Source organism: Cydia fagiglandana, chromosome 13, assembly GCF_963556715.1.
Source record: "Cydia fagiglandana chromosome 13, ilCydFagi1.1, whole genome shotgun sequence".
NCBI lineage: Eukaryota > Metazoa > Arthropoda > Insecta > Lepidoptera > Tortricidae > Cydia > Cydia fagiglandana.
Genome location: NC_085944.1, coordinates 9,766,501 through 9,782,868, shown reverse-complemented (window position 1 = coordinate 9,782,868; position 16,368 = coordinate 9,766,501). Strand labels below are relative to the sequence as shown.

The 16,368-nt window shown below is 39.2% G+C and overlaps 1 protein-coding gene across 5 annotated transcripts in view; it reads right to left on the bottom strand.

Annotated features, from left to right (window-relative positions):
* The window catches only part of LOC134670206 (protein alan shepard), a 220,453-nt gene that overhangs the window by 30,423 nt on the left and 173,662 nt on the right, over positions 1-16,368 (bottom strand). For all 5 annotated transcript variants that reach the window (XM_063527917.1, XM_063527920.1, XM_063527919.1 and 2 more), the window contains exon 2: positions 367-579. In XM_063527917.1, the coding sequence (XP_063383987.1) occupies positions 367-579 (213 nt within the window). The remainder of the gene's footprint in view (positions 1-366; positions 580-16,368) is intronic.

Genomic DNA, 16,368 nt, shown 5'->3' with positions numbered 1-16,368 from the left:
AGAATGAAAATTAATGATGTAAGACAGGTCATGGCATGAATTTTCAAGAATCTCATGTCTCGTGACTAACTTAAAAGTCGATCTGATTGGCATAAACTTCCCAGCCCCTCAAGTGAGGTTAGCACACCTGGAACTATTATCATAAATGCTGTGTTGGGAGCAACACAGCATCTCGATCGTTCAGTGCCGTTGCTCAGTAGGAGGAAGAGGAAGAGTACGCTTTAGAATAATCACTCAAATCGGATCGGACCGCGGGTCTCGAAATAATCGTGAACCTGAACATACCTACATAAAAAAATGCTATAAGTAACCGAATACAGAACTCCTTCTTGAAATTGAAGTAGGTTAAAAATAAGATGGGCTCACCTGGTGCGGCGTATAAGGCTGCTGCTGTGCGTAGGGCTGGGGCTGCGGCGGCGGGTACCGGCAGGGCTGCGGGTACGCGGCGGCCCACTGCTGCGCCCCGCGGTACTGCGCGCCCGCGCTCGCCATGCGCGCCGCGCACGAGCCCGCCGCGCCTGCGCTCGCGACCGTCACCGCGCCGCCTGCGCCGTGAGCTGAACGACAACCGCCGGTGCTCTGGAATATGGAAACGTCTTCTTATTGATGTGTTACAATGAAACTATGTTCTGGAGCGAATAATGGCCTAGCTGGTGAGGCGGGCTCAGCTCAGCGAGAAGCTATTGATACGACTAGGATAAAATGAATGATCATTACAATCATTCATCACTGACCCATCATATCATGTCCATTTCACGCAGCGTTAAATTTTCTCTAGGTGCCTTCACATCACATCAGTCAAATAAACTGAAAGAAGCGTGTTTTGAGAAGTAAAATAATCTTGGAAATCGATGGGGATATGGAAAGAATTTTGCATTTACAATAGACTTAACTAGTGTACTGTAATTATTTTTTGCAATGCAATTACCTCAGAGACTAGACTAAGAAATCCTACAAAAGGACGTGCGATTTATAATTTATAATAATTATCCTATTAGTATCAGCTAGCAGCGGGGTTAGTATTATAATTTATGAACATCTAAGGTGTATTAACACAATAACTTCATCACGAGGAGAGGTTAGAGAGGTCCTCGCGGCGTTTAAGACAAATTAAACGCTCGCGCCGTTCACACGGAGCGGCGACTTTCACTGGAGTGCTCATTTATTTACTTAGTTAACATACGCCGCGAATGATAGGGGCCGCTCTAAGAGAGTGAAGGCATCAAATTACAAGTCGTTGTCCTCATAAAGTAAACAGTATCTACTACTGCCGTGCAATCTTTCTATAATTAGTTTTAAGGCTCGTTATAAAGATCCGTTAGGCCTCAAGCCAAAAAAAATATTAATACGGTCTTACACTTTAAGATTTCTTGCTTCTGGTATGTCGATGTCGGTACAGTATGGTCCAAAGGGTCATTATACCTTGTTGGTGATGATAGAAAAAAAAACCGGGCAAGTGCGAGTCGGACTCGCGCACGAAGGGTTCCGTACCATAATGAAAAAAAAAACGGAAAAAAAATGCAAAAAAAAACGGTCACCCATCCAAGTACTGACCACGCCCGACGTTGCTTAACTTTGGTCAAAAAACACGTTTGTTGTATGGGAGCCCCATTTAAATCTTTATTTTATTCTGTTTTTAGTATTTGTTGTTATAGCGGCAACAGAAATACATCATCTGTGAAAATTTCAACTGTCTAGCTATCACGGTTCGTGAGATACAGCCTGGTGACAGACGGACGGACGGACGGTTTTACCCTTTGGGTACGGAACCCTAAAAAAAGGCAAAAGTTCCCGCATAAAGTCAAATAGGTGCCACTAAATCAGGCACGGGTCTCTATTGTTTCTCATAAAGTTTTAAGTCTTAATGTATTGTTTGACTACTTGTCCGCAACCGCATTTTCGTTAGTCATAATTTGTTTGTTTCAGAAACGCGTAACTTTTCACGATTGCCATAAAACAAACCTAACCTAACCTATCTATAGGACAACCTCACGAAAATCCTTAAAAGTTAACGGTTTCAGTTTTAGGACTAATGATAATATGACAAACCCCGATTCGAACTTTAAGATACGTCAGTCAATAGATCTAGAAACGATATGGATTAGATATGTCATTCTCAAATGTGACGTTTCTTCAAACAAAAACGTCACTTTTGACACACACATCTTATCCACATCGTTTCTAGATCTATTAATTGATGTATCTTAAAGTTCGGATCGGGCCGAATGACTTAAAACTTTATGTCAAACAAAGGGACCCCATCAGGCACACATATATGTATAATGCTGAGTAAAACTCTTAGATGTAATAGTACCTACAACGTCTTGCAACAGCGATTGCGATAACAAACACTTGATGCACTTTTGAAACATGAAGCAACACGCGAACGCCCTTAAAAGTACTAACACATGGTTTTGATACACTGTAGTCAGGAATCAGATAACTTCGCATGTGCTAGTACGCCTAGTTGCATCACATCTTTGACGCAGACATATATATTACTGTAAGTGCCGAGAGCCGTGACTAAGCGTGTCTGCACACTTTCGCAAACCTAGTCTATAGCTAACGTAGATAAGTACTACATTAGACCTATCTACTAAAAAGCTATCTACTCGACTTAAGGGGCTCCCCCACGCCAATGACCTTCGATCTGAATCCCTTAGTTTTCTAATGCTTTTTGTAGCTTATCATATTAAAAGCAACGGCTTTAAGCAATATAGTATCCCATATTTACTTTAAAGTTCATTGTCTTCGAGATATTTGGCATCAAAGTTGAACAATTTTAGGCTAAAAAACTGGTTTTCTGGCCATAACTTTTGTGTTAATTAGTTTCAAATTAAAACCTTGGACACGATTTTCGAGACATCAAAGACGAACCCAAATATGTAGACTTCGTACATATACGAGTATGTACATGTAGGATCATAATTACGATCCTTCACTGCAAACTAGATACGAAACAAGTGTTTTTTTTTGACAATGTTTAAAAAATTCATAAAAAAATAAGTATTCAATTTTTTCAAAATCCGGTGGACAAAACCGGAGATAAAAGATTGAAGAACCGATAACCGTTTGTCTTATAATTCTATCTGTAGTGAAAAAAAAGAAGATACGATTCAAAACTTGTCAAAAATCGATGAAAATCTCGGGTAGCCCCTTAAGGATGACTCACGTTAGACCGGGCCAGGGCCGGGCCGCAGCTTTGTTTTCTATGGAAAGCACCACGTGATCAACGGTCAGCTGTCATAGGAAATGACATGCCGGCCTCGGCCCGGTCTAGCGTGAATTCATCCTTTGTCGTTCCTGTTATGTAATATTAACTAATATACACAATTACACATGTTCATTAAATATGGTTCATAGATATAGATCTATTTATTTCATAATATGAAATTACAATATAAATTATTTTACACTAATCTAAGATACGAATTTATATCTGCATCAAATTGCGTAAGAATATTTTCTATAATACTAATATCCAGGGAGGAGAATGGGGACTACGTTTGTATTAAAAGGCGGTTTCACGCAGTCGTCCACTTTCGTCTTGAAGCATTAAACTCAGGGTACACACATACATACATACTTTTGAGGGTAAATATTTTTATTTCAATAAATTATTTGTAGTTAATACATTTATTGTTTAACTTTCAATCGTTTTAGAATGAAAGACACAAACATCCATGCAATCATATAGACATCCTTTCCTTACTAAAACTATTTATCTCATTTAAAGTATGTGAGTAAGATTGATGCTTCTATTTACCACAATCAACTCCCTCATCTACACCGGGGGTACATTATTTGTTCATATAAAATGTTTTCATACGAATCGTAGGTATGCTTTGTCATAATATTTAAGATTTTGCTGCAAGCTTGTTTGACATCAATATGAATATTTGCTCTCCGTCTTTATGTAGAGGGGTGCAAATAGGAGGGAGAGAGGAAGGCGGTAGTTGGCGACTAAAACCATTTGAACCCTTGGCTTTTAGTTAGAACAGCAAGTAAATAGTAAGACTGGCAAACTCTACACAAGTTGTGATTGTCATTGATGTTGCGTTAAGGATTGGCTTTTATTTTTGGTGCTAGCTTGGACTTTTTTATTTTAACATTGTAGGGTATTTTCACTTAACGTGTACCATTAACGGCCCGTTAGCAATCGTCACAAAACTGACTATCAATATCAAACCCCATAGGTACATCTTGTCAGGAATGTGACGGTCAGACTGAAACACGACTTAAGTCATGTGCAAAATGCCCATAGCGCCATCTAGAATTCGAATCAGTTCACTTAATGCCCTAAGGTACCGGGTTAAATGGAGGTCTATATTAGTTGTAGATTGCCACAATACAAAATAATATAGCCATGACGAGTCTGATATTTCTCAGTGGGGTGTGTTCGCAAAGGCATATAGCCGTAGATCTCAAATTGAAATTAAATTGCGGAAAATTATTTAGTATTTTTCACAGTATTATGTTGTAGACTTAAATTTGTATATGTCGGCGGCCGATCGTAAGATCAGGCAGATCGTAATGTTCCTGTGTATTGTTTTGAGGATAGTCACATTAAACCAATATATAGGTAAGATAGGTTCGTTAGGTTGCTTCAGATGCCCGAAGGGCAAACTGCCCACAAATAGGAGCCCCGTCGACTCAGGGAACGAGTCAAAAATTTTTTTTTCACGATATGCCTGAACTTACGATCGGCCGGCGACATATACACATTAACAGTCTTAAACATTCAGTATCTATTGGGTCAGGCATAGGCCAATGGGTTATGAAATTCTTCTAGTGTAGGTACTTGTCATTCTGTGCGGGCGCGTCCGACGAAAATGAGATTTATAGCGGCAATAACAATGTATAATTTCACCCGGCGACCCCCATCTTCGGACTTAATTATTTGAGTCACGGAATCCGAAAAACCGACTAGGAAAGCCTCAGGGATCAGAGCTTTGTTGTCGTTTTTCTACAACGTCCATTATTCTTTTATAACCTCTTATTTTTTTGCTAGAGTAAAAAATAGGTGAGTAGTATGTGTGTAAAGCGATAAGCCGGCAATCCGCTTAGCGAGTGTGGCACTATCCCGCGAGGACTCATGGTAAAATGAGGATTCTTAACTATGACTGGTGTCTTGTTGCCGTACAGGTTAATACAAGGTTATCTTAAAAATTCTGGACTTAATCACGTTATTTTTTTTCCTTTTTCCCTGCGACTAAGAAAGTAAAACCAATATATTGTTTATAACTAGTATCCTATTTAGTCTTCTTAGGCCCACTTGCACTATCCCGCTAACCCGGAGTTAAGCGGTTAATCTGTTAACCCAGTGTCAAATTGTACTGGTAACCACGGTAACTCCAGGTTTAACCGGCTAACCCCGGTTTAGTGGTATGGTGCAAGTGTGCCTAAGAAGACTAAATAGGATTCTAGTTATAAACCATTAAATCGATTTTTATTGCTAAATGAAAATATTTTATAAATTATAATTAAGTTCGCTGAAGCTTACTTCTAAAGTACAACCCCATTATTAATGTTTTGTTCACTTAAAGTTCACAAAGGGTTCGTAAAAGTTATTAAGCCAGTGTTTAAAAATAGTTGGCTGTAAAATCTTTATGGCTCATTTAAAGATTGACGATAGCTTCATTTTAACCGCCCCTCCTAAATAGAAGGTTGTTTTGGCCGTATAGAGACGAGATGGGCCGTGTCGTGTTCTGGGGTGCAATTTGACATTGTTTTTACACAGCTGATGACATCGCATCCAACATATTATTTGAACAAAACAAAACAAAAACAAAATGATGTAACTTATATTAAAAGTTACACTGAATCAAGTCTGGACCCATATTACTTTAAAATAACATGCAAAACTGTGAAATCAAAATATGAACAATTACAAAATGTGCCGTATGTACACATACCTACTTATGTAATTTTCTATTGCTGGTAACCGATGACATACATAGACATCATGCGACTAGCCGTTATTAAAATAAGTCGAATTTGCCACCTAAACCCACAGTAGTAATCGATTCGCATGGCATTTGTCATTGTGACAATAAAAGTTGGGTTACTGCCTATTGATGCTACACATGTGCCGCTTATCGAGTAGGATTTTATTTTTGGATGAACATTTGAATTGTCAACCCGATCTTTGCTTCACACACACACACAATGCACAACCACAGAGAGGCCACACTGACACTGGTTGAACTGAGACGAACGTAGTCCTAGACTCATTTAGCGATGGTACTAACAGCTGTGTAGGCTGTCGAGTGTCGAGTGGGATCACTGGCGACGGCGGGACGAGACGTCTCGGCCATGCCAGCTTATTGCCTCCCTCCACCCTTTGGACCTAAGCCCTCAATTACATGTAAACGGAACAGCTATTCTGAAATTAGAATACTTGACGTCAAGTTATTAACCACCGACGCGAATGGCGTGTTATAAGTACATATCAATAACACGTATCGTTTGAATGATTGCATAAACATGACTGTTTTTTTTGTTTTCCCGGTTGAGTGAAAGCAATATATAGGATCACTACAAATTTTTTTTAAGGAGAACTATATTAGGTCAGGCTTGCCAACCGCAGCTCCAACGCAGAATAGTTTTTTGCACTAAAGTTGTGCTGGTACCATATTCGTTTTAGTGAAACATAACAGAAAGATAACGATAGTTTAGTTAAAAGCGCAAGGAGGCCTTTGCCCAGTTGTAGAGCACGGTGGGTTCTAATAAATGATAACATTACCTATATTTCCAGGTTCAAGTATTATATGAAACTACGAGGACACGACACGACGCTTCGGCCAACGCAGCTTACTGTCCCCTGCCACCCTTTGGACCTAAGCCCTAAAATTATAAGTAATCTGAAGAGCTATTCAGTAAATGGACCTTGTCATTCGGCAGTCTTCTTTAGAGTTTTCCGAAAGATAGAAGTTCTTAGATAATGATGAAGTTTGACTTTAGAAGTTATAATTGTAGGTAATTTTGTGTTGGAGTAAAATACATGAAAGTTATAGGTATTCCTGTATTATTTAAAGTTGTACACAACGGCAACTAGTCTGCATGCTAGCTAATAGTTAACTACATAACTTCTTCTATGTATTTAAGTATTTGTATATTATATATATATCGTTGTCTGGGTACCCACAACACAAGCCTTCTTGAGCTTACCGTGGGACTTAGTCAATCTGTGTAAGAATGTCCTATAATATTTAACTATTCACAAACACAAAGTTAGATATAGTTCAGTTAAACTTCTGTAGGCGAAAACCAGCTAGCTGGTGCAAGATTAGTTCTCTGCACCTGGTAGGTAGCTACTATATGACTATTAGGTACCTACCAATCAAATTAGAAATTTTATATTTACCTTGGAAATTATTACGTTTAAAGTAGAGACTTTAAACATAAAAGTAAGAGAACTCTCCTGTCTTTCCTGTATAATAAAAATATACTTTTGTTTGCTATTATTTCGTTAAAACTACGTAGGTAGTAGGAGCATTTCGAATAGTAGGTACAATCTTATTAAAAATAACAACATTAAGTAAACGTGTTGTTACATTTTGGTGACGTGACGTAATCATGATATTTTCAGTATTAATTCAGACTTTTAGGTTTTAATTTTCTCAGATAAGATTATTCATTATTTCTCAAGCGAGACTAGCGAGAGACACCTACGAGTACCTACCTACTTATTAAAATGATGTTGCTGTAATGAGATTTATTTTGATCATGACAGATACCAATGACTCGTTTTAACAGTCAGGTCTTAAATAGTCATTTCACAAAGTTCTTGTATAGGGACAAGAAAGTAAATTTAATGTCGTCACTTTAAACGCCAGCCAATAAGAGGCAATAAAAGCGTTGCTACTCCCCGGGGCACGGCTCTTCGAGATATAGTAAGAGCAACTGGGCTTGAATAAAGTGAAGATTTAAGGAGCGGTTGCCACGTATTTTACACTCGCGTGCTTTTACTTTATCCTGAGTGGCTTGTTCTCGACCTTTTATTGTAACTCGAGCGAGCGCCTCGCTTTAAACCGCGACGCAATCGATTAGCGAACTCAAACACATAAATTGATCTCAAGCTTATCGCTGTTTTAAATTGTTTGCACATCAATAAATACGAGTAGGTACCAAATGCGTAGCAGACTGTTATTAACTTAAGTAATCCCTAAGGTAATTTACTAATGGACAGTTATATAGTAAACAATGGACAATAAAACCAATTTCGATCCAATAACAACAATCAATCAAAAACAATTTAACGTTTCATTTGGCACTATCTCTATTTGTTAAAGAAAAGGTCAGTATCGGCAAAGGTACGACGAATATCTAACACAATGCCATTTAATTAAGCAAAATTTCTTAAGTCTCCTCAAACTACTCTATGATTTGGTACGAGCAATCATCTGCAAAAAGATATCCCTGTAATTTAAGAAGCCGTTGTTTGTAATGAAAGCTGCTAGTGAAAACCGGAGCGGAGTGGGCGACGGGCCGACGGCAGACGAGGTCAATCCTTCGAGCGGCTCGAAATTAGGACCAGCCTCAGACGTTTCTACAACCACATCTTTAGACTGCCCCCTTCTGCCCCCATTGTCTGATTGCCAACAGCTCATAGTAACCGCAAACAATACTGCGACAGACTTAGCTGTCTAATCGGAATGCCGAATAGCGCGCCGTCTGCCGAATTGTTACCCTGTCAAACGATGTAAGTAATTTGTGCCGTGTAATCTGTGTCAGCAATGCGCGCTGCAAATGAGAATCAATGTAAATGTAAACTAATAATGGATTACTCAACGTCGTACAAAGTAAAGCATAAATATTTATAATGCATTTTAAATATTTTTCGTGAGTCGAGACCTATTTAACTTATAATTCAGGCAAGTGATACATTTGAAAAACTTTAGAAAGTAGAACACAAAATAAATCAGTACAGGGTATATAAGTACGTACATCAATCCGGGATTTGATTTATTCACTAGTTAAATAAAGTGTTCTCGGCCTTTTTAGTTAGATCTCTTCCAAAAATATTGCTGGGATAACTTGAAGACGATAAATAAATTACGTTACATTTATTGTAAGCAGGGCTAGGAATCTAGGGTGTACGATCAATTTATCAGAAATGTGAAGATCATTTATTTTATTCTTCGATTCTGTTAACGTTATTCGTTCGATAAAGTACGTGCACAATGGAAGGTTCAATAAAACGAGATATAGCTTGGAGATGCGAAACTTTTAGACACTGGAAAATTATGCACAACGTAATTTACTTTCATCTACTGCAACAGTCACACACGCGGCCACATGCACAGTTATGTGTGCTCTTACGGTTTGCGTAGAATGTTACCCTTGGCGTACGTATTTTGCATTTAAACTACGGACACTGGAGGCCTCGGACCGCGAGGCCGTTACATCTATGCACATTTTCTTGTTCGGCTATGGCATGATGTCATCCGATCCGTAACGGTGACGCAGTTGGCACATGCCGGCATCGGCAACATGATCCGGAATACCGATCTGCTCGTATCATGAGCGGGAAGCGGTAATGCGTACGCTTTTTTTACAAAATTGCCTTCCTATTTTTCCCCGAGTATTGTACGGGATGAGTTTGTGAAATGCACAGCGTGCCGTGACTGCATCATTACGTGTGGTACATAAAGCTCGCTAGAACATACGAGTAGGGGATATTATTCAGCAGTTTTTGCCGTGGCGACCGCCGGCACATTTGTATGCGATTCGCTTCGGCGTGGCGACGGGTGCCCGCGAGATTAGCGGCCACCGCAGTAAATGCCTGTGATTAAACAGAAACTGTTTGGTGGATAGATGTATTTTGTGGACTATCATCACGTATATTGCGGGTTAGAGGATAGGGAACAGTTACTGTTATTCCTACGCGGCCACTCAAACAGCCGAAGGCATTTTTAGCTTAATACGCCGTGGCTTGCCTTATCTTCAAGTGTTTTAGCATTAGCGTAGATGCACTCACTCACACAGGCGCAGGTAGCGCGTGTAGGTATGTGTGTCATCTCGAGTGTGTTGGTGCGGCGTGGAATGCGGCCGCGTCCTTCGCCGTACTCGGTTCATTTGCCGACAGGCGTGCAGCGGTTCTTATCCAGACAAATTTATTGCTTCCCAATTATTGCTTAGATATTGCCAATTATTCGCGTTTATAGTCCGCGGCCAACCTTCGGCCATATTTGTTAAAGTTAAATGTCATTACAAACTTGGGTGGGTGAGCCGAGTCTACCTGTCTGTACAATTGTACATAGGTATATAGGTGGCCTACAAACACGTAAATATAATTACCTAGCCCTCGCCGTGAGACTTACATTAATTTTTCAACATTCCCTAATGAACAATTTTAGTAACTTGATTAGATTTTACGATACGAAAATAAATAATCAAAAAGTTAGTTAATCCAAGGAAAACTTATTAGGTCAACGGATTCTTTATCACTCATTATGAGTTGGTACCCCATCTGGTTTTAGTATTTTCTACTTCTATGTGTATTTAATTTTTGTTAGAAAACTTTGGATCGCTTATAATTCAGCAGCTACAATTAGAAATAGCAATTTAGCAACAACGCCTTCCGATCTATTAAATCATTTTCTCATTCGTGCACGTAAGGATCTCCATAACATAACTCTGTAACTAACGATGCTGCTAAGATAATGACGAGAAAAACTCCCCTTTACGTTACTTAGTATGCAAGCATGGCGGCATATATGCACGCCATTAATGTCTTACTTAATGCACTATAGAACGCTACACTTATCGTTCATATTGGAACATGGAATGAAAGCAATATATTGCTTAAAAGTTTGAACAGGATATATAAGGAGGAGTTTGAGGATTGAATAAGTTTCTCGTCATATTTTTTTATAACTTGGATCGCCATCTGTATAATGTTAACTAAATTAGGGTAACTAATAATGGGTTCCGAAATATGCCTGGCAGCTTCACTGTCAGTGACTACCTCTAAAATTTGATGAATTAGTTTTAAGTTAGGTACTTAAATACTTGTTTATGAACAGATAAGTGGAAGTGCAGGAAATACTCGTTTCAGTAAAATATGTTGTCTTGAACGTCTACTTAATGACACGTAAGACTTTGCAGACGTGACGTTAAAATTGTAATATTATAATATTACAAATTTACAATTTCACGATATTCGTCGACTATGTGTCGGTTCAGTCAGTTGCTCTAACAGTATCTTCAGAGAAACCGTATTTTATGAATAATGCTGACTAACAGCTGCTGTGCGTGTGTGAAAGCTGACTCAGACTGTCGACGTATCCTTCATTGTAAACATATTTTTATCAAATCTATAAGTACATACATAATCAATGCCGATGCCGTCCTCCATTTTTAAAGTAAAAGGCTATTAAAATTGTCGATTAACGTACAAGAGCTATAATATATTTAAGCATCACCTACCTATAAGTTCATTAAAGGACGGCGAACTTTGCAATCTCATGCAGGGAATATGAGCAATGGGCGACGGTTTCCACCGCAGAGTAAGTACGTTGCCGCGCCTGCTTGAAATTTATACCGCTCTCGTGTGCAGCATGCAGTACCTAATGGTGACCGTACAACGCCAAACTATCGCAAGAACGCTCGTTTATATGAATATTACAAATTCGCTCCGCTTTATTGTAAAGTGTGTTCCCAAATTGTTAGTTCAAGATTACGTAAGTTTAATAATCATATTATAGCGTTAAAAAACGTAGAAACAATTCTGTTAAAATTAATAAGCTTCACGAAAACAATCTTCATACTATAATTCCATAAATCGTTGCTGATATTATGATACGAACGGAACGCATTATAGTGCAGGCAAAGACCCTTTTTTGGACTGAATATGATCATAGGAAAGTGGGGCGCGCGGTATCAAAATGAAAGAACCTATCCGACTATGTGATCAACAAGGGTATATTGTAGATATCGGTGAGCCTAATGGATGAAATCTCTTACTGTTATTAAATATTCCATTATGTGATACGTCATAAATCCTTAGAAAACGGGTGAGTCACGTAAACAAATCGTAATGTTGTCACAAACGTTCAGATAAGCATAAGCAAGTGCCATTCCGTTATCATCTATATAAATAAGTATTGCAAAAACGGAAGCGTTATCATTAATGACTAACTTGTTGTACAGAAATGAACTCGTAACGCGTACATTTGCACTTGTGACGTCACAATGCGTTGAACAAAACATGCTATCTTGTGGTCGTAATTAATACCTACAATATAATCCAATCGCGTAAGTTAATATAAAGTTTGAGTTCTCTTAGTACATTTGTCTTGTGGAGGCCGTATAATGGTCTTTGTAGGAACCATGTGCATCCAACGTGATTCATCGCTCGGGCGATTAGTCAGTGTTTATAAAATTAATTTTATATGTTTTAAAGCTTCGTAAACATCCATTTTAACAAGGTGACGAGATCGGGCTGGTTTTATGTCTCGTTATGGACTGTTTACGTATACGCTTTTGTTTTAATTTGCTCATGTATGACACATAGTGTGACGAAGGGAAACTAGGACTCCTATTCGACAAGCGACGATTGGCGTATCGTGTTGATCTCCCGTTGATGTGGGAAAAATCATAAGTTCTCGAATACGTACAATGTCAAAATTTTACATTAACAATCCACATCAGTTAGGGTGACAAGCAAACCAAACCGAACCACCCTTAGTTTAGAGTGGAATTTTGGTTGTACCAAATGATATTATCCACTGTTGATGGAATCAACAATCAGTATGCAATAAAATCAACTGTTGATTTGACGTGGATGCGAAATCTGACAGTTGTACTTGTCGAATTTGGCCCTAGTCTGTCATACACAACTGTCACATTAGGTAGTTTTAAACAGGAAAAATCTATCTTCAGTTTATTACATTTGCAATAAATTATCCATCATCAAAAGGAATCATTAAAAATTCACCCGCCTTTAGAACGTGTCGTGCGTAAAGGAAAATTAATCGTTCGTCATCATTCAATCGGAAGCATTTGACAGCACAAAACAAACCTCAACAGATGGTCATTAAAATTAACCAAAATTTCAAAGGGCAGTGCAAAAAATATGTCCCCCGAATGATTCGTGGTAGGCAGCGTAATCCCAGCTAGTTGGGATTATTGCCAAACTAAAAGCGGCACAATAGATAAGAGCGGGTGGCACAATGAAAGGAATAACAATGGCAAAGTGTAGGGCGATTGTGACAGTAGTTATCGATTTCTAATCATCACACCCCCGCGTCGCGGTGTGGTGTCGTGTGGGCTAGGGTCTGCTCGAATTACCTCAGTCGCGACGAGTAAAGGATGAATCACGTTAGACCGGGCCGTGTCCGGGCCTTCCGGCGCTTACTTTTCTATGACATGACAGGTGATCACGTGATGCTTTCCATAGAAAACGATGTGTCGGAAGCACCGGCCCGGACACGACCCAGTCTAACGTGAGTCATCCTAAGGCCCACTTGCAACATCCCACTAACCCGGTGTTAAGCCGTTAAACCGTTAACTCAATGTCAAATTGTACTGGTAACCAAGGCAACTCCATCTTTAACCGTTTAACCTCAGGTGGGCTTTCATGAAGTAACCCACTGATGTCTACCAAAATGTACTTAATAACCTCATGAAACCCTTTAGGCTTTAGGCCCACTTGCACCATCTCAATAATCCAGGGTTAAGCGGTTAAACCGTTAACCTAGTGTCAAATTGTACTGGTAATCATGGCAACTCCAGGTTTAACCGGTTAACCCCAGATTAGTGGAATGGTGCAAGTGGGCCATAAACGCGAAACGCTTAAATATGGTCCTTAAGAAATTATAAGAAATAAAGTGTATAAGATAAAGCTATCAAACTCTACTAGCGAAAATACACAAATAACTTTAACGACTTTACTTTCACACCGAAATTCGAGGAAACGGTATTCAATTTCTCAGTGCGGATGTTTATGACTTTTTAAAACTTCCTATAATTGCACTCCCTGTTAAATTTCAAACTCGGAAACGATCCGATGAAGTTTGTTTAACTTTTCTTACGTGTTCAAAATGATGGACGTTTTTACAAAATGCGTGAAAAACTGCCGTATTCGAACTTCAAGATATTCACAAGAGACGACACGTACTAGATACGTTATAGTTTAGGTATCAGCTAGTTCTCTTTTGCAGCGCGATTCGGGCAACCAATGTCACTTGTTACGTTAGATAGAGTAAGATATCTATTAGATGTGAATTGGATCTCTAAGTCATAATATCCTGTGGAAATCGTTCAAGAGTTCTCCAGAATCGCGCAAATGTTGACAGGTTAGAACTTAAACCTATCGTTATCGTATCTTGGTGATGTCTAATAGATATCTTATAGATGTCTATTTCAAAATCCGAATCGGGCCCACAGAACTGACGGACCATTCAGTCATCTCATAATTAGGACACCAGTGATTTACAAAACGATTAAACGTAGGTTAATCAATAATTATACGCGCAGTTGGAACGTTTAAAACTTAATTAATTGGAAATTTGATGGGTAAATATGCATGTTAAGTATATATTTAGCCAGTGCCTAGGTAGGTACAGTCAGCTTTATAATATGCTATTTATAGCACCCAAAGTATTCAAATAGTTCGGTACTTACGCCATATGATTTGAATGTGGATGTAGCCGTATAAATTTAATAATTTTCTAAGGTAATCTTTATGAATGGAAATAGATGAAGGAAGCCTATCTAACAGGACAGTTATGTTTAGACATATCAAGCGTCTGTTCGCACAGTCAAAGTCAAAAGTAAGCTTCGTCATTCTCGGTAAGTGCCTAAGGGAATTAGAATTATGATATAGAACATTTAAAAACTACATCTTTGTCTTATTTGGTCTTTGTGTTATTGATAGATATAAAAAGAGTGGACAAATGTAACTATCGTAGTAGCGGACAATGAAGAAACACGAATAATGGTGTTAGCAGTTTACGAATCCTAAATCCTTATTTCAACTTTTAGCGTGTATCAATTGTTAGGTTGCATTATTTTGCGACAAAGCCATCGTTATGTACCTACCTATGATATTACTAAGTGCGCACGAAGGGTTCCGTATTATTACTACTATACGCAAAAAACGGCAAAAATAATCACTCAATCACTCAATCAATCAGATGAACAGACGGATAGTGGAGTCTTAGTAATAGGGTCCCGTTTTTACCCTTTGGGTACCCCTTGGTGATGTCTAAAAGATGTCTAATAAATGTCTATTTCAAAATCCGAATCGGGCCCCCAGTCAGGCGTGTCTCACTCCGCGATTTCGTCGCTTTGCTACAGGTAGCTAAAAGTCCATCCACCTAGCGGCCATATCTGTGCTGATCGTAACAGACGCGTTTTGTTAGAGAGTGAGTCTTCTGTACTTAGTACTATTATTTATTCTGTGCCCCAGTCGACATTGTGTGAACGACTGCAAGAGATTACCAATCTACGTCTATAGTACGAAATCGTTACGGGGTATCTTTACCGCGAAACGAACAGAACTACTTATCAGACTTTGGGGTACGATATGCGTGGGGCGTTTTGACGGGGTTATATTTAATGCGTGTAGATTTCTACGTTCACCTGTAATGTAAGGGTAGATCAGTCAGGAGTGCGCAAGCTATGCATTTCTATTACCTGTAGGTAGAGCAAGACTAGGGAAACCAACGCTTAAACCAGTAAAATTAAGACCTCAAGTATCTTAAAACTGTGCTTAGTCAGTGTTCGACTTAATCTGGCTGTTTTGAACGTTCGATTCGCCTGCGGCTCGGCAAGGGTTTGTAATGACACCCCCCAGGGTGGGGAAAAGGGGGCGAAGGGGCTGTGATTGATGACGGCGGTGCGTACTCTGCCCATTGTCCGAACAACGAGGAACGAAACAACAGGACGCTACAGAAATGAGCCCTTTTATCGCCCTACGATTAGAAGACTTTCCGCTGATTAACATTCAACAATACCTATAAAACAAACCGCACAAACACATCGAAAATGCTGCAATGTTTTCACAACTCATAAACAATTCGTATGTAATACGCGTTATGTTACGTAGCAAAGTAACAGTGTACAAACAAATAAACGAACTGGAAAGAATTTCTCGAGAGGGTAGATACAAACACGTGAAGCGAGCTAGTGTGCGGTTGCGACTTGTCGATCGTCGAGACCTCGCATGAAATGGGTCGGAAAATAACTCCATTCCCGCGGGCACGACTGCGATTCAATCAAGTCTGATTCAGAATTTTGGAGTTCGTTTACCGAGCTAGCGAAGCAGGGGAGTATATAAACGGGGGAAATGCAACTACAAATAAGCGAGAGCGAGAAACGCAAGATCCAGTCGGCTCTTGGTAATTGTTTTACTCGTTC